Source organism: Myxocyprinus asiaticus, chromosome 48, assembly GCF_019703515.2.
Source record: "Myxocyprinus asiaticus isolate MX2 ecotype Aquarium Trade chromosome 48, UBuf_Myxa_2, whole genome shotgun sequence".
Taxonomy (NCBI): Eukaryota; Metazoa; Chordata; class Actinopteri; order Cypriniformes; family Catostomidae; genus Myxocyprinus; species Myxocyprinus asiaticus.
This window is the reverse complement of record NC_059391.1, coordinates 15,191,045-15,211,623: the sequence shown is the minus strand read 5'-3', so window position 1 is coordinate 15,211,623 and position 20,579 is coordinate 15,191,045. Positions and strand designations below refer to the sequence as shown.

The following is a 20,579-nucleotide window of genomic DNA, read 5'->3' as shown; positions in this document are numbered from 1 at the left end:
CACATAATTAAATAATATCACACTTTTTGCATAATTTGGCAAAATTACAGCATGATTAGAAACATAGGTGTAACTAGACCCTATTTAGGAGGGCTTCAGCCCCCTTAAAATTCATTTCAGCCTCCCTAAAAATCTGTGACTTTGCAATCAGCATGCAAGTGTTTTAATCAGCTGCAGCCGCAACGCTGTACTTGTTTGAAGCGCAAGGTACTTTGAGTTTGGTGGCTTTTCTTGCCAGTAAAGACTGACTAATGCGCAAGCCAACAGCACTGGAGTGTGGGCTATGAAGGAGCATTTCATTGGTTTGACCCACTGAACGAACATGCCCCATTTACTCATTAAATTCATGAACGTTCGAGGATCGGTGTCTTTTGACCGATTGAAAGAGAGGAGTTCGGTAATCTTGTTTAACATAGAGAGAAAGAGGCTGGATTAATTAAGAGTAAAAGTGACTATTGATATTACAATGACATCAGGATGTAATTAAAACCTGTAATTACTTTTAGGCTATGTTGTCTTTTTTGTATACCTTGATGGTCATGCACAGGAGTTCACGAAATGATATGCTTTTTTTGTCATTTGCGGAGAAAATGCTTATGATATTTAAACACTTATAAAGTCTCTTAGTAGACACGCTGATTTGAATAAAGTATAATTAGACTTGTTTCGGTTGTGAATGTCTGTGCTTTATCAATGGTTTAATGACCCAAAATATACAAAAGATGTTCTATATAGTATATAGGTTTTTCTGGTGTTTTCATATAACTTATAGAAGTTGTGAAATTACTGATTTTCTATAGTAAACTAATTTTTTTTATTTATTTTTTATTTTTTAAATACATGGGAAAAAAAAATTCCTTGAATGGTTCTTCAAATGGTTTCGTTTTTTTTATATATATATAACTTTATAAGTGTTTAATATGGAAAATGACAATATTCTGAATGTATATTAGCTGGCTACACCCCTGATTTGAAATGACACCTGATAAAAGCCTTTTTGTTCATAAGTGATTTTTCTCTGCTTTCTTCACACTCTCAATCATGCCTTTTATTGAGTGCATTTATATGCACACAATACGCTGTTAACTACTAAAATCAGGTTATTCAGAAAAATCAGAAAACTGTGTTTGCATGAGATTTGAAATCATCAGATTATTCTATATTTTTGACATCAAAACGTAAACAGGCATGCGCACAACACTGGCGCACAAAGGATACGCCGGTAAGAACGCCGGTGAAGGTGTTTACATGACTACACACATTGTCAGTTAATTGAGCCAAATTGGTGTAATCAATCATGCATGTATACATGTTATTGACACTGTTTTTTCCTTGGTAACAAAGTTTACTTAAATAAAAAAATAAAAAAAAAAAAAAAAAGTTTTTAGGGGGGATATTGTTGGTGGTGATGGGAATTGCACCACAAATTTTGGACAGTCGTAATTTGTATAAATACTCTAAGGGTAAATTGGGTAAATTACTCAAAAAATAATCCAGAATAATTAATTAATAATCAATATTAATTTATAATTATTTAAAAAAATATATAATAATCTGATTACTGATTTATTCGTGTAAAAGTAATCTCATTACTAATTACTTTCAAGTTACTCTAACTTTTTAGGTTTCTGTTTTTCTGTTCAATAAAATTTAAAATGTATACAGTATTTTCTATTTATACAGTAAGATCATCTGTGCAGACATTTTAAATGTTTTATTCTACAGAAATCATATTTGTAGAAATATGTTTAACCCAAGGTATGTACTTAAAAGTAACTTCATAAAAGTCAATAAGTGTAATCTGATTACAATTTAAAATATAAATGTATAAGAATTAAAAATGTAACACTACTTTTTAACTTTAGATTTCAGTAACTAATTACTTTGTAATCAGATTACACCCAACACTGGTAAAACTCATTTTAATACAATAAATACTGTTATGGTTTATTTTTATTTCACTCTTTTTTTCAGATTATCATGGTTTAAACATTTAATAATTCATAATTTTATGAAAGATTTTCATGTTTTTAAGATTTAAAGCCTGGGTCTGGGACAAGGGTAAAACGAGAAAATGTATACATAAAAGACATTTAAAAGGTAGCAAAAACAAATGATGAAGGCCTGGTAAATTAGTTTTCACGACAACTTTAATGTGACTTTCATATAGCAAAAATAGGAAGTTGCAATCTGTTAATGTTAATAAAAATCAACACCTCAGAGATAAAAGTGCCTTTAGTTGAATAAACACCCATTTATGATGTTGCATCATAATGCATTGCTCTTAATTACCATGAATTCCCATGTATGTAGAAAGTGAATGCTATGACGGCAGCTCAAAATGTTCTCAATGTCTAAATTGTGAGTCATCTGTAAACATCATGAATGTTATATAATCAACTTTTGCTGGAAGCTGAAAGATATGAAAGTGGGCAAACAGTTTTTAAAAGAAAATCCACCAAACTCCAACAGAGCAGTGGGAGGGTTTCCGTTACGCCTGAGCTATTCCACTGCGGTGCTTATTCATTTACATTTACAAACTGGAAGACACTTTTATCCAAAGCAACTTACAGTGCTTTTTAAGGTATACACTCTTCTATTTTATATCAGTACATGCGTTCCCTGGAAATAAACCCACAACCTTGGCATTACTAGTGACATGCTCTACCAGCTCAGCTAAAGAATCAGTGTTTGGTTACTTCTTGGTTTTGTTACCCTGAAAATATGTTGGCTCATGTAAATAAAATGTTTGTGATGTTCCTTATTTGACTAAAAGCATCTGCTAAATTATTAAATGTAAGAATGTACAGTAAATGGCCAATCTACCAAACCAAACCAATGAACAACGGCTACTCCATCTACAACATCAGCAATGTTCATTTCACTGTGTGTATAGAGAAGACAAACAACTGATTTGATTGGTCAACTCGCTTAAAAAACATCAAAGAAAATCATACAGTAATGACACTTAGATGGTTACAATAGCTTCTTTAGAGGATTAGGAATGCAATCCGGATTGTCAATCAAACAACTGGAGCTGATGAGCACATCAAAGCGGCTCTGAGAAACCGGTCCCATAACAAGCGGCACTCACAGAGGAGGCTTATGATGCCCATCATAAATTTTTTAGTATGGCACGCTAAATAAGACCAGGCACAAACAGAATAATCGTTATGACATATCCGCACTAGATCTCTCGCATATGAGGATGGTGTCTTACCAGAGGCTGATGTTTCTTGCTGTGGAGACAAGCTACTTAAAGTACCATTTGAGCTAACCTGGGACCAGTTTCGTTCAGTTACAAGTACACATAGCTTCAGGAAAACCTTGGAGGAATAGTTCACCTAAAAGTGAAAATTCTGTTATCATTTCTCACCTTCATATTATTCCAAACCCATATGACTTTTTTCTCTTCTGTGGAACACAAAAGAATAAATTTTAAAGAATGTCACAATCACTGATTTCCATATAATTCCATACAAGCAGTTGACAGTGACTCACTTTAAAGCTTAAAAAAGCACCTAAAAGTGTCAAATAAATCAAACATGGCAACATGTCAATAACTTCAACCCTCATTGGTTCTTGTGCATCCCACGACCGAACGTCATGACATAACCAAGGTTCTGATAAAATGTATAGCCTGAATACCATCTAAGTCACTTTGGATTGAAGCATCAGCCAAATGCATTAACACTGATTTGCGATGACAAAGCAACCGGAAGTGAGATTGGTGATATGAGGCAAAATTAATGACAGCCACTTTCCGCAAATTATCAGTGATGCAGTGACTTCCAATGGGAGTGAAGACAGCATGGAGCTAACAGGATTCACCTCTTCATACAGTAGGAATTGCAGTAGAGTATGATTAAATCACTGTAGGTATGAAAGCGCCTTATACTTCTACTTGGCAGGTATTCTCACCAGCATTCTGCTGCATTAAATTTAAAATCTCTAGTCGACTAGCTGTAATTGGATCCAACAGATTCATTTAGCTGCATACAGCAGCTAAGATGAAGTGGGTCTAGAGTTAACTCTAAATTATTACTATGGTTTAACTGTTATGAGATTTATCAATATTTTCTACAAGCCTTTCTACTGACAATACTCAAAAAGGTGGTCTGGGGGTTGGAAACCATTTATAAGCACATAGATTCATATTTTCTTAAGGCACTACACATACATTCATGGAAAAGCAATTATTTACAGCTGTAAACTTCAAGGTTTCTATTATCAAAAAGTACATGATGTAATATTACATTTCCTTTCATTATTAAAATCATAGGGAATGGACCATAAGATGTTTTCAGTAAAAGCCTCAAAAAGGATGATTACAAAATGGATAGTTCAGACTTGGATGAGCATTGAACAATGACTATAAACACACCTGGGAGCGCACTACTCTAGTAATGCGCAATGTTGCCAAGTTGCTTGGCAACTGAAAACAGCCAACAGTTAGGAAATTGAACTACAGTATATTACTTGGTAAAAAAAAAAAAAAAAATGATTTATTCAAATAATTACTATTCATGAATGTAACTGTTTAGTAATTTGACTTGATAAAGCCAACATACTGTTATTCTACAAACTTTGTTTAGGGTTTTCCAAAATCCCTGAACAAAGATCAAACTTTCTAAACTAACCCCTCGAGCTTTCAAGATACATCTACCAAACTTGGTACAGACCTTCAGACTGTTCTGACTTAGTGTACCATGTCTTTTCTAACTAATCAGACTTTTGTTTTTCCCGTATCTGACTTTCAAAGTGGCCAAAAATTCCATAGATTTACATTAACATACAGTATCTATCTGTCTGTCCATCAATCTGACCTTTTCTGTTGGACCTGCTAAACCTGCAAAAATGACTTTCAACTTTTAGACAATGCTTTATCAAGCCAGCATTAAAGTTTGTCTTGACAAACTGTATTTTTCTTGTACAACATTGAAGTCTTTTATCATATTGTTGTTGCCACCTTTTGATAAAAGCAATAAGCCACTCCAGTCTGTACATTACAGTGATTGTACCATGGCTTAGGGACTCTGCTTCACATTGTGTCTTAGAACAATGAAAAGTGTCCCTGTCCAATACAGTACTTCATCATTTAACATCTTGATTATCTTCTTCACTCTGCTGGATTCCAGGAGAGTGTGGCTATGCCAAACACAATCTAAATACTTCCTCTAATCTGAAAATATCACAACAATCTGCTCCACAGGCTAATTATCCTTGACGGATCAAAACACTGGGTTTCAAGGAATTCAAATCAATGATTCGCAGCTGTGTGCCCAAAAGAGTACTGTAGTTTTGTGTAGTTTGGTTATTAAGCAAAGAACCACCTAAAACAAGGCCGTGAGCTCATGAAATTCAAAGCCTGACCAGATCTACAATCTACTGCTGAAAATATCGATTAGCTCGCAGTCTTTCACCTCGCTAATCCTTAAATCTCCTTTTGACGTCTACAAGGAACGTCCTCTACTTGCAAAGCACGGAATCACTCTTAATGAGGCCAGTTGTTGAGGATGATTTAAAACCATTCAGTCAGTAAAAATGAAGGCAGTGATCCAAGAACATGACTAAAATGTCCTGCTCGCTTATATTCCAAAGCTTTAAAGAAGCAGGGAATATCTGAGGCTCACGGTTGGATAGACCACACCCCATTGTTTTCACTCAGTGCTCTGGTGTGAACACGTGTTTACAGTTGTCCGGACAATTAACTATGTGTGTAAGCATGAAAACCGTACCTTCAGGTGCAACAGTGATCCGGTTACATCATACTCATCTCCAGTATATAAACTCAAACTGTTTGTTGCAGGCCCACAGGGAATCAGCAGAACTGGAACGCCCGTCATTCACACACCCTTGTGTGTGTTTTTGTATTTTTGTTATATTTAGGCTAATTTGATTATACTTTCAGCTACCAATAGGTGGATGATATCACCTATTTCTCACCTCAGTCATCACCTCTGTTTGGATTTCTTTTATTTTTGACTTGTTGACTTAATGCATACAGCTTCTGCATCCTGTAGATACCAATTTCACTCTTAAGTTTCTCTCTGTGTGAGCCCCATATTTAGCCCACCTGACAAAGCAGACTTGTAGCATGCACAATGCATATCCCCAATAGAAGATCATTCTCTATGCATCAGAATAACTCTCCACTAAAGAACACGGAGTCTCTCAGACGAGTGTTAACACCTTTCAGGCACTTTGAGGTCCTACAATCAAAACGTTCACTTTATTCAACAGGCGGTGAGGATTTTTAAAAGATTTGTTCGAGGCAAAACTGAATCCATTATGCCTTGCTGCTTTCCAAGAAACAATGCATTAAATCTCTTTTCATAGTGTATGACACACGTCAACGCTCCTCTCAAAACAAGTGTCATACAGTACATCACTTTCATGTCCAAATGAAAAGCATTGCAGATTTTACTATGAAATAATTTGCATAGAATATTTAATGCATTTAATAGGGCTGTCAACTAACTAAATTCAAATTTTTCATTTTAATATGACAAAAATTTGAATGATATTCGAATTTTAAACACATTGATTCAGAGGAAAAAAGCTACAAGACATCAGTGATCACAAGATTTTTAAATCAACATTGTCTCTTAAGTTAACAAGAGGGTGCAACAAATAAATAAAAAACACAAAGCAACATGCTATATTATTTATTGCAAAGAACATAGCTGGTTGTTATGAAAAGTGCATTCCAATTTAAACTAAAGCTTAAGATTAAGTCAGTTCATATTCTCAAATCTTAAGAAAAAAGTAAAGTGAGGGGAAAAAACACTTCAATAGACACTTCTATGTAAACGTAGTGTTGCACAGTACTACCGCGGACTCAAGCTTCATAATACCGACAGTACCAAGTAGGCCTGTCGCGATTATTAAATGATCGTCTGATCGCGGTTATTTGAACTATTTGAGATAATCGTGACTATTGTGGACTTTAAATTCCAATCACATTTTAATGCCAAAATAAGGGAGTTTTAGGAGAATATATAAATACCGTGAATGGCACATTTGTGTGTCATTCAGTTCACTCTGAGCGTCACTGAGCCACACCGCGGATCTCAACCAGAGCAGCTCCTGTCCGCGTTCACCGTCAGCAGAGGCTTGCGCCAAACTCCCACGAAAATATAAACTAATAAATATCAACTCTGATAGTGAACTCAAAGCGCTGCGGCTTCACTTTAATTTAACAATCGTGTAACGTCAAATGTTCCTGGTCATTCTGGGTTCATACACGCTGTGTTAATGACACGCAGTAACACAGGAGGCGATGCACGCTTACTCTGTTTTTGTGAAGTGATAAAATGATGAAACAAAATCTAAAAGGTTTTGCTTTATAAGAAATAAGGGCTTGCGGGTTTTATCAAAGAGCAATAAGGCTTTAAAAACGTATTAATGACATGAAAAATAATGTACTATATCCCCATTTTATTAATTGATTTATATATTTGAAGTTAAATATGTAAAAAATACAAAGTAAAAATACTTAAGGTGTATTAAGCATACATGCATCGTAAGAAAGCCCTAAAAGAGACAATTAATTGTCATAATCGCAAATATTTGTTTGACAATTAATCATCAGCCAAATTTCATAATTGTGACAGCCCTAGTACCATGTGTTTTTCATAAATTACTGTGTATATCTGTATGGTAGTAATATAGAAAGTAGTGGTATTCGGCTGAAAATAACTGTGAAATGGCATTTGCGGCTCAGACTCTGCCAAACCCCTCCACCTAGAGGTGGTTTACACCGAGCGCATTTTTGTATCCATTCACATTGTTTTTCAAATAGATTTTCATTGTTATACAATTTGCTAGATGGACGTCTTTGACCGCTGCACCGTGTATCGCTGTTTGTTTCAGAGTCAGCAAAGAATTTCAACCTTTAAAAACATGTCTCTTGAACCTGCGTTGTTATATTCATTGTGCTGCATCCAGTCTTTTTAGTGTAAGTATATTAGCGTAAAAATGCTTGGCACACATTGAAAATTCAAAAGCACAGTTTTAGCATTGGCAACCATGCTCTTCCACCTGAGCTTAAAGAACACACAAACAGCTACACGAACAGCTTACTGTCTAAAATGATTATATATCATTGGTTGATGGCTGGCAGATACTAATAATGTTTTGCTTAGCGGTGGGTACGGGCACAAGCAGCAGGACGTGACAAATGCTTTTGGCTGGATATATAAAATATGGGGGGTGGGGGGGATAGTGAATATGAAAGTCTAATTGAACAATACAGGGCTTCAACTGCCCTGCGGAAGCGCAGGACCTTCGTGATGCGTTCTGTCGCCCATTTGTCAAAGTGACTGACGTGATCCGACAGTGCCACTGCCTGAAGTGAGAGGAAAGCATGATTTTGCACTGTCACTGTTTGGTTAGTTGGGATAACAGGTGATGCGGAAGAGAAACAGTGAAATACCAGGGAATCGGAGCGTGGGGTGGGGGGAGGGTGGCAATTGTATATTGTCATATGTACTGTGAAACTGCAAGTGACGTGGTGTTGCATGAATCTAACAATTAGTTGTGCTCATATAAAAGTATGTTTTCAAGAGAGGGTGACATAAAATGGATATCTACTGGGATTAATTCAAAGCTGCTCTCCCAAACATAGCCATACTACGTCCAAAATAGTGATTGAAAGAGAGAGAAACTGAGTTTCATTGTGTGAATGTTTGCCAAGCCTGTTGCTATTATTAAATAATCAACTAATCACGATAATTTGATCTAACCGTGATTATTTGAGATCACCGCGATTATAGTGTCCCATTTTACTATCCAAATAAGGGAATTTTAAGTGAATATAAAAATTTAATAAACAGTGCATTTTTGCATTATGTGGGCACTCCAAATGAACTCTGACCGTTTTACTGACCCGCACCATGGAATATAAGCGAGGATTTTGATAGTGAACACAAAGCGTTCTGATTTCACTTTAATTTAATGTTCGGGTAATGGCAAATGTTCTTTGTCATTGAGGTTTCATACTGTACATGCAGTGTTAATGACACGCAAGTACACAGAAGAGGAAATGCCCAGTTACTCTATTTCTGTGGAGATGAGAGTGAAGAAACTTATTTTCGAAACGCACAGAATCTCAAAGATCTTCTTTCATGTGAAATAAGGGCTTGTGGGTTTAATTGGAGAGCCTTAAAATAACGTGTGAAAGTTAAGAATTTAGGACAGAAATGTTTTACTATTGTATAATATAATATAATATAATATAATATTCAGGTTGGCTGGGTTCCAAAAGCAACATAGTAAATATAAAATGGGCCAAGACTAAATTTGACCAAAAAGAGAGCATTTGGAAATATGTCTATGTAGAATATGTCATTCTACCCTTGTGCAATATTTTACAAGATTTTAAAGCCTTAAAGGAAATCATATATCCCTATTTTACTATATGATTATAAGTAAAATATGAATAAATGACTTCTTAAGGTGTATTTGTAATATTCATCAAAATCAGAAAAGCCCTAAAGCATACAATTAATTGTCAGCCAAATTTCATAATCATGATTCGTGACAGCCCTAATGTGTGCATTATCTAAAATAACCTCTATGAAATAAAATATTTACACACACATACTTGCTGCAAATGGTAAATGGACTTTGTATTTTACAGTCACTTCCTCTAGTTACACGTTGAGTGGCGGTGACAAGCAGGCTGATGCACAGATTCTCAAAGGCCCAAAACAAGCTTTACGTACATACATGAACACAAACACTTAGTGTAGCTACACAAGATCGATTTAATGTGTAAATCACAGCAGCGCCATCTTTGATTTTTGACGGGAATGACAACGAGGCTGTGAGGGATATATGTACATGTAATGATCGTTCCACAGACAAAACATTGAAAAAAATATCGTTCCAAGAACATTCAGTAGACATAAACCTCCAGACAACGTGCTTTATACATCTTTATAGCATGTGTGCCATTAAAGAGATGGTAAGTCTAAGCCTCATTTTCATTCACGTTAAATATCAAACATGGCGCTACTTTGAATAAGGTTTATTGGGTTTCAAAATGTGTCAGACCACAAATCACGAACAAATGTTTGTGTAGAATTTTTTGTGGTCAAAGTGTGAGTTCACCCAAAAATTACAATTATGTCATCAGTAACTCACCCTCATGTTGTTCCAAAACTGTATGACACTAAAGGTGAATTTCTGAAGAATATCCTGGTTGCTCTTTAACATTTACTGAGGTGCGGTCCAGCTCCAAAATAATTTTAAAAAAGCAAGGTTTTTGTACTATTCTTATTTGATTTTAAGTGACTACTGACGATACTCTGGACTGTTCGTCACACAAATTGATTGTATGTCATCAGAAGGCTTCAGTTATAATACTTGAATCGTATGGACTACTTTAACAATACTTTTATGGCACATTTTTGTAATTTTAGAGCTTGAAAGCCAGAGTCACCATTCACTTTAATTATATGGAAAAGAGCAGCATGAATATTAACATCTTTTTTGTGTTCCATGGAAGAAAGTCACATGAGTTTGGAACAGCATGAGGGTGAGTAAATGATGACAGAATTTAGATTTTTGGGTGAACAATTCCTTTAAGGTAAGTAAATAAAAATTACAAACAAATGCACCCGTACTAGCAAACGATTCCCAAAAGCTTCAAAACGAACTGTGAAAAACACTTTTCTGTACTGAAATGGAAGTGAACAACAAGATTATCGAGTTCACAGTTTTATACCAATTCTAAACTACCGTATAGTCTAATAATGGTGTACTGACTGCACACATTTTTTTACTTCTTCCCTATAGGATTGTTAAAATATAATAAAACTCCATCTGACATGTTTTAATAAACCAATGATATCAGATTTTGTTACCTAGGTCATGTTGTGCCCACCCCCCCCTGAACATATGCAAGACAAATGAACAGTTTAACATTGCCTTTCTTGTCTTGTCTGTTCCAATCCAGCCTCCAAAACATCTCATTGCAAGCTGTTCAGTTACACTAATGACTCTCAGTATGGGAGAAATCGCTCCAGAAATATACGCTCATGACTGTGCTGCACTGGCATAAATCAAAAGGCAGAGTTTTATCCAGCCGGTTGGTGATTGTGATGTGTTTGTGCACCACTATGGAGGGGGAGGGGAAAACATCAGCAGGCAAGCCTGGAGAGGAAATGGTGGTTGCCTTGGAAACCCTAGGCTGAGGAGGAGAGGAAGTGAGAGAGAGAGGAAGGAAAGGAATGGTGTAGCTACAGAGTTGACTAAACCATCATGTTTCTTGGTTGTAAAAAAGAAGAGAGGGATGGTGAAAATGAGTAAAGTGACATGAACTGTCCAAATCAGTGTCTTTGTTTGCATGTATATCGAAATAACCTGTATATATATATATATATATATATATATATATATATATATATATATATATATATATATATATATATATAGGCTAAAACACAATGAAGCTGTTAAAGAATTTTATAAACCAGGCAGTGGTGTGAAACAGAAACACAAATATTTGTAATTTGCTCAATTCTGCTTTTTTGACACTTTTTGTTTATTAATGGGGAGTGTGAGAGAGCAAGAGAAAAGGAAATGATGAGGGACCAGAATGGGTAAATTTGCAAGGCAGACTCAAATTCGCACCGCCAGCATGAGCACCATAGCTCAATGTGTCAGAGTATGCACGCAATTGCTATGCCGTAGCTCCAACAGAAACAAAAATCTTAACATCCGACTTCAATCCTGCACCAATATAACGCAACAGTGACTACAAACTGTTTTTAGCGGTTCTGAAAATATTTTTCTCATTCCTTTTCTCCATTTGAAAAAAAAAATGCTTATCATAGCTTATATAAAGAACTTAGCATAAAAAATAAATTAAAAATTGTTATAAACCATCAAACATCACATTTGAAGAATTTTTTTAATTTTTTTTTAAAATGAGCAAAAAGACCAAGAAAACACCATTATTAACCATTGCTAGTAGGTAGCTTGCTATTATTAGCAAATGCTACCTAGCTAACCTCTGGTGGTATAAAACTACATCAAGATTTGGTGATTAAAACGTATTATTTTAAATGAAGTTTAAATCACACTTATGGCTTCTACATATACTAACGCTTAAAAAACCTCTGAGCTCACAGTGAATATGAAAACTGTAGGTTGACTTTTCCTGAGCTAAACACAGTCTGTGCATAACAAAATTCAAAACACTGCCCCCAGTGACCGAAGCGGGAAAGTGTTTTTGAATGCAAGGGCACATGTAAGCTCCAGTTTCCTGGTGAAATGCCCACAGAGGGGCGCCAAAAGTGAGTAGTAAATTGAGTTGTTTCTAGTGAAGAGGAATGCATATTTTATTACAGGGATAGTTCAACCAAAAATGAAAAATCTCTCTTCATTTACTCACCCTCATGATATCCCAGGTGTGTATGACTTTCTTTCTTCAGCAGAACATATCTGAAGAAAAATAGAAAAATATCTTAGCTCAGTAGATCCTTAAAATGCAAGTGGATGGTGATCAGACTTTTGAAACTCCAAAAATCACAGACAGTCAGCATAAACGTCTTTCATATGACACCAGCGGTTAAATTAATGTGTTATGATCGCTTTTGGTGCAAAAAAGATCACTATTTAAGTACTTTTTAACTATAAACCATTACTTCCAGTCAGCAGTCGTATACGCATTCATGAGAGCGCGGAGTTCAAGTTATTTCATGTTTTTCTCTCGGTTGAGACATCCAAGATATGCACACAAATGCACTATTGCGAGTAAACAAACAGATAAAAATACAGATCTAAACCAAAACCAACTAAGCTTTTGTACAGCGTTCCTCAGTTATAAACAGTGCTAGTCTTCTAGGTGTGCCGCACGTACGTCAGTTCTCACGTATCTCACGTGCATACCGCTGCTGACCGGAAGCGATGGTTTATAGTTAAAAAGTACTTAAATATTTATATTGTTTGCACCAAAAGCAATCATGTCACTTTAGAATATATTAATTTAACCGCTTGAGTCGTATGGATGATATTTATGCTGACTGGCTGTGATTTTTGTAGCTTCAAAAGTCGAATCACTATACACTGGCATTTTAAGGATCTACTGAGCTAGTTTTTTTTTTTTTCTTCAAATGTGTTCTGGTGAACAAAGAAAGTCATACTCACCTGGGATGGCATGAGGGAGAGTATATGATAAGATAATTTTCATTTTGGGGTAAACTAACCCTTTAACTCTACCACCAAACCCCAAACCTAAACGTGAGTGGAGTAAAAATGTATTCTTAGAAGGAATGAGGGAAAATTGGACCTCCAAATCATGCTGATCACTGATTAAGCAAATGCGATTAATTCCTGTTTTCAATGAAGGATGAAAATCCAGGTCTTCCATGCGGCTGACGCAATGCACTTCTGGTTGCGCCACAGGAGAAGGTAAAAACACTTGAACCGATGCAAAACTTCTGATGGGAGATGCCAGGTGTCAATAACTCTGCATTACAGTGTACTGGAACAATCGGAAGCAACATTCCATTATAATCATGTTAGAGCTCACGGTAAGTCGGTCTTGAAAGGTTCATTCATTTTCATTTCAATAATGTTTTTTATTTTTATAGGATTTTAACTTCTGGAACCATCCTATTGCTGGACTTTATTGGTTACAGCAAAAATGTCAAAGACCCTTCTCATATTGGATTCAATCCAATATTATTATTTTTTACAATCAATGGACAAAAGCAAGATAATATTAGCACTATGTTTAGATGAATTCTTGAGCATTAAGGATTGACAGCAACAATCCAGTAAAAATGTGTGGAGAGACCTAAATTAGTGAGAGTTGAAGATTTTGAGTAGTAGGGGCACCATTATAAATAGATTTAATATTAACACAAGAGAAAAACATACAAGAGTATTTTCAAGAGTAAAAAATACATTTGAAGTGCTTTAAACCGAAATTAGCGCAACCTAAATCAGGTTTCTGTCTGGTTGCATACATTGAGATACCAGACATATGAGGGAGGGTTTGTCTCCATATTTTTTCCATAACTCCCACACAACAATAGCAACTTCCACAATCTTACAGGTTGGCTTATTTTAGTTGTAACTACCTTCCCTCACATATCTCCTGACAAGAGAGCCTGTCCTCTTCCTTCCCAAAAAGTGAAAAACTCTCCTAATCCACCATCTGTTTCACTGACTGCCGCTGTTATTATCTGCCAGACGTCTTGTTTATTCTTCTTATTTATGCCATTGTTTTGTTTGCATACTAATATATGCATATACATATTAGTGTACAGTTCGATAATTTTTCTTGTTTCAGTCTTAGTAATTTAATTTTCATTTTTTCGGCTCCGCAGTCATTTTTAATCTATTCGCCAGTAAATTTAAGTTTGTAACCATAGCAACGTGAATGGCGTGGCAACTATCACTGCGGTAGAATGTGTCAGCGTGGATGCGCATTGTCTATGCTGGGCATAGCGGCGCCTAGCCATAGTTATAGATGGTGTAACAGGTGTAAATATTTATCACAAGGCTGGACGTAGCTAAGCTAAGCTAAAGTAGGGCTTATGCCCAACTTTTTTACGTCCAGCTGGTGCAACCAGCCCCAGGAGAATTTCTGGCAGGGTGCACTCTGAGAAGATCTAGAAACACAAGGCAAGTTTGTAACCAACTTGTTCTACCTTTTGGATTTTCAAAGTAAGTATAGTAACTCAATAGAAAAATGGCCCCTCAAACTACATTGAAAAATCGAAGTTATGAATGGCAAAATTAAAGGTGCAATGTGACAAGTTTCCAGCGACAAGTAATTTGTCTGTCTACATTGAAAGTGAAACTGTGCACTGTGACACAATCACAGCCAAACAAAAGATCCAATATTTGATGTTTATTTTACAGTTATAAGGAGACAGACTGGAGCTCAACTTCACACAAACCCACTGTAGCTTGATTATAATTGCCCATGTAGGCTAAACATACTAACTGTATTCAGATGAGTTTCTCATCAGCATTTTTTATACAATATTTATGTTAATGTACAAGACCAAACAAGCAAGAAACTCAAGCCATTTGCGATGAGTAAAAGGAGACTCTTAAAATGTATACAGCACAATACGACGATACTTGAACAAAAATGAGCTGCATGGTCGAGTTGCCAGAAAGAAGCCAATGCCACAAAAAAGCCCGGTTACAATATGCCCGACAACACCTTGACATGCCTCACAGCTTCTGGCACACTGTAATTTGGAGTGATGAGACCAAAATAGAGCTTTATGGTCACAACCATAAGCGCTATGTTTGGAGAGGGGTCAACTAGTATTGTGCTCCTTAAAACAACCACACCGTCTTTTTCCTGAGGTTACCTGTGGGTTTTTCTTTGTATCCCGAACAATTCTTCTGGCAGTTGTGGCTGAAATCTTTCTTGGTCTACCCGACCTTGGCTTGGTATCAAGAGATCCCCAAATTTTCGACTTCTTAATAAGTGATTGAACAGTACTGACTGGCATTTTTAAGGCTTTGGATATCTTTTTATATCCTTTTCCATCTTTATAAAGTTCCATTACCTTGTTACACAGGTCTTTTGACAGTTCTTTTCTGCTCCCCATGGCTCAGTATCTAGCCTGCTCAGTGCATCCACGTGAGAGCTAACAAACTCATTGACTATTTATACACAGGGAAATTAACCTTTAATTGCCATTTAAACCTGTGTGTCTGTCACCTTGTGTGTCTGTAACAAGGCCAAACATTCAAGGGTATGTAAACATTTGATCAGGGCCATATGGGCGATTTCTGTTATCATTATGATTTAAAAAGGAGCCAAACAACTATGTGATAATAAATGGCTTCATATGATCACTATCCTTAAATAAAAGACAGTTTTTTTTTGCATGATCAGTCATATTTTCAAAATCAATGCCAAAATTTCAACATTTCTGCCAGGGTATGCAAAGTTTTGAGCACAACTGTATATATATATAAACAGGTCACTTACATGGAACAGTCCGGAGGTAGAGGTTGTCACGTATGATCTGCTGAAGCTCGTGGTCCACTGAACCCTTCTGGAACCGTAGGTTGAGATAATGCCGGAGATCTTTATCCACAACACCTCCTGAAAAAGAGTTACAAATATCTCAGTCAACTGCTAAATGAATGCATGGAATGCACATGAACAAGAGGTTCAAACATGGTCTGCATTATGTCCTGTCCTGTATCCCCACCACATCTCTATCCCTACATTTCCATGTAACATTGGGAAAAGTTGCCTTGCACTTTGTCTGATCTTCTGCCCAGCCTCCGAGACTGGTAAGGGTAGTGTCTGGGTTAAGGTTAGGGGCTGGCTTGGTAGCTTTTCAGGCAATTATTTGGGCATGATTTCATGTCTGTTCTCGACTGTTGTACGGGTCGATGACGTGACGCTAATTTTTTTTGTCCAAATCTATTAAGTTATTCAAAAATACATGAAAAATGCAATTTACATTAAAAAGAATGACTTAAATATTATAAAAATGTGAAAAAGTTTGTGGTGAAGAAAAAGTTGTGGTGTACCCAACATAAGGTTGCTTTTTTGTTGTCATAAGACCAAAAAAAAAAAAAAAAGAAGACATAAAACACAGAGGGCCCCTTTAGAGACTGTGTGTGCAGTTCTTTTTATTATTTTTTAATTTTTTAAAAAGGCACCTTTTGTTCAGGTAATTCGGTGTAACCCTAAGAAAACTTATTGATGTTCTTCACTCAAAATTCATGATATTTGAATAAAGTATTTTTACCTTGTACTAGATTTTTACACCATATTACATTTTCAAATTCAAACAATCAGTTTTTTGCAGAAAATGCTATAAATTGTTTTCAAAAATGAATATAAAACCAAATTGGACACAAAGATTACATTTCTATGAACTTGACATGTGTTTTAAACTGGATTTTGAAAAGATTTCTCTTTTTTATCACCTCTTAAAATGACAAACTTGTCAATAAACCATATACAATAAAAGCAACAAAAAAGTAAGTAAATATAATTTTTTAAAACAAAGTGTGTTTTCAATAGACACAACTATGTTGGTTTGAACACAGATTGGTGTGTTTGAATGTGCGGTGTTCCGCAAGGCTCACTCTTATGTCCTTTAAAGTTTTGTTAACTATCATTTATCAGCCTTTCAGAAATTTCATGAGATCCCATAAAGTGCATGTGCTACTTAACATTACCATATTGTACTGGTTAAATGTGAATAAGCTTTGCAACATTAATACAAAGTTTAGCTGAAAGTTGTCACATTAATGTGAGTCACTTTTTGAATTTGTTTTAAGGGTTCTGCTAAGTAAATTATGCATCAACGTAGATTTTATCAAAAGCTACTTTGTAAGGATTCCTTAAACATTCACTTTACTCATGCATCCAACAGACATGTTTTACTTGTCTTTATCATCCATTAAGTCAACTAAAGCTTTCCCAACATCTTGAGCTAGGGACACCGAGAGACACTGAGACAATTCTGAGAATAAAAGCTAGTTTAAGGAAAGACTTGAGCATTCTACCATTTCTCAAAGGTGAACAAAGGACAGCCAAATGACAAATCATCCCTCACTACTCTGCACAAGAGAGCCGGGCTGTTCTATCTTTACCTTTTTTTTCTGCTCCAATCATAACCTTGACCATTCAGCAAAGCTGAGCAAGGAAAATTCTACATGGCAAACATGCTCTGAAATTCAGAAATCCTGCATACATGACTTTGTGTTTGAAGAATCTACGAGAATTAAATAATCTGGCATGAACCAGAACATAATTTCACAATTTGAGAACACATTACAGCTCATTGTCACCAGTTAACAAAGGCAAACACTGGTACTCCAGTATCTTTTTATGGAAGAAGCCTAAACCAGTTTTCCTTTCTGGATTAGTGTAATCTTTTTTTTCCCCTAAAGCTAAAAGCATCACCTTTGTCAAAATGCTCTATTATCAGATCCCTGAATGATGTGAACAGAAAACGCTGTTCAAGAAAAAAAGTCAAAATCAAGCTTGCACAGCTGTTGCGGAGCAAAAGACACCTCGGAATACCGTCGCACCATTCTAAGAAAATGGCAAAGGACAACTAAGCACCAGTAACATCTCAATAGCTTTTCAGGACAGCAATTTTCAATAAATTTCTCGCTTGACATCATCCATAATTAGAATTCCTCTCTCCACCCCTTCTTTCCCATAAAACCACTGTATCCCAATCATAATTCCAGCGGTCCGGATGATGTGCCTCCTCTGTCACTGGCTTGGATCTACTCACTCCTTCCAAAATCCTTTTTCCTATTTCCCTTTATGGATTAAATGCCATTTTTAAATGAATCCTTTATATACCAATGATGTAGTCTTCCGGCCCGCAGTTAATTTAATCCAGAAGAGAGAGGGAAAGCTGGAGGAGGAGGAGGACAGGAAGAGATGGAGAGCCGTCGACAGTCTGGAGACAACGGATAAAGGAAAAAAGGTTCTGCCAGTAGAGAGCCTATCACAATAAAGCCAGTATTCTCATTGGCTTAGCAAATGGCAAAGTCTCATATTGCCCCCTGTCTGCTAACAATGGTAGTGCAATGATTGTGTGTGTTCGTGTGTGTATTTGTGTGTGTGATACAGATGCTTTAGGACACACCACCAAAAAGGCCAGCTTGTTCACACCAGATGCTTCCTGCTAGCTGGCATCATGTGAACTTGTTGACCTTGTGAAGACATCAGTGTCAAGAATAAAAACGGCAAATAGCAGTGCGCTCTAAGTAGAGTGCACAGACCGGCCAAGTTTTGCTGGAAATTAGTAGGCTATTTAAAAAATGACTTAGCTTATCCGAGGGCATTGCAATTTCATTAGCCTAAAATTGGTATTGATGCACTTTGACAACTCAGCCATACATGCTTGAGGAAGAAAAGGTTATATTGATTACAAGAACTATAATACAATCCCAATTCCGAAAAAGTTGAGACAGTATGAAAAATGCTAATAAAAACAAAAATGAGTAATTTGTAAATTATATTCACCCTTTGCTATATTGAAACCACTACAACTACATAATATATTTTTCCTTGTGAATTTCATTGTTTTTTTGTTTTATATTTAAATTTTTTCAAATCAGATCATTGCAACACACTCTGAAAAAGTTGAGACAGGGGCAATTTAAGACTAAAACAATCTGATGAGTTGAAATAACAAGGCAATGTGAAACAGGAGATGTTAAACAGGTGAGGTAATCGTGTTATAGTATATAAGGAGCCTCCAAAAACAGCCTAGTCCTTCAAGAGCAAAGATCATTCAAGACTTGTCAATTTGCCAACAGATGCTTTAGTAAATAATCCAGCACTTTGAGAACAATGTTCCTCAAAGACAAATGTAAGGATTTTGGGCATTTCACCCTCTACAGTGCACAATATAGTTAAAAGGGGCCTGGGTAGCTCAGCGATTATTGACGCTGACTACCACCCCTGGAGTCGCGAGTCCGAATCCAGGGTGTGCTGAGTGACTCCAGACAGGTCTCCTAAGCAACCAAATTGGCCCGGTTGCTAGGACGGTAGAGTCACATGGGGCAACCTCCTCGTGGTCGTGATTAGGGGTTCTCGCTCTCAATGGGGCACGTGGTAAATTGTGCATGGATCGCGGAGAGTTGCATGAGCCTCCCGTGCTGTGAGTCTTTGCGGTGTCATGCACAACGAGCCACGTGATAAGATGCGCAGATTGACAGTCTCAGAAGCGGAGGCAACTGAGAATTGTCCTCCGACACCAGGATTGAGGTGAGTAACTGCGCCACCACAAGGACCAACTAAGTAGTGGGAATTGGGCATTCCAAATTGGGAGAAAAAGGGGAAAATGTTAAGACTTTACTCTGCAAAGCAGAAGCCCTACATCAACACCGTCCAGAAGCGCTGCCAACTTCTCTGGGCTCAGTCTTATCTTAGATAGAAAGTAGAACAGTGGAACCGTGTTTTTTGGTCTGAAAAAGTTTTTGAAAAACAAAGCAGTCACGTTATCCAGGCCAAAGAGGAAAAGGGCCATCCAAGCTGTTATCGGCGTCAGGTCCAAAAGCCAGTGTCTGTACGGGCCAGAGGTGTGACTGTGCCCATGGCATGGGTAACTCGCATATCTGTGAGAACACCATGAATGCAGACAGATATATAAAATTTTTGGAGCAACATATACTGCTATACAGCACCGTGTTTTCCAGGGACATTACTGTACATTTTCAAAAATCATTGAAATTCACAAGGAAAAATATAATGTGTAGTTGTAGTGCTTTCAGTATAGCAAAGGGTGAATATAATTTACAAATCACTGCTTTTTGTTTTTATTAGCATTTTTCATACTGTCCCAACTTTTTCGGAATTGGGGTTGAAATATAATAAGAAGAATTTTAGAAACCATCTTTCAAAAATTCACTCTTAAATAGAGAAGATTTTTAACATGCATGTCAGGAACTAAATTAAACAAATGTTATGGGTTCAATACAATCTATGACATACTATTAATTACCACAGACAAAATCATTTTGATTAGTCCTCTCAACAACAAACAAAAATTACATTTATAAAAACTGACATACAACTAAGTCTATGGGGCAAAGTAATCCAG

General features: G+C 36.4%; 1 protein-coding gene across 3 annotated transcripts in view; it reads right to left on the bottom strand.

The window, feature by feature from the left end:
• magi2b (membrane associated guanylate kinase, WW and PDZ domain containing 2b) overlaps positions 1–20,579 on the bottom strand; it is a 109,613-nt gene that overhangs the window by 67,381 nt on the left and 21,653 nt on the right. For 2 of the 3 annotated variants that reach the window (XM_051692006.1, XM_051692005.1), the window contains exon 2: positions 15,977–16,093. In XM_051692006.1, the coding sequence (XP_051547966.1) occupies positions 15,977–16,093 (117 nt within the window). Of the gene's footprint in view, positions 1–15,976; positions 16,094–18,328; positions 18,424–20,579 lie in introns of those variants that run through there. The other variant, XM_051692007.1, reaches the window with a different exon arrangement.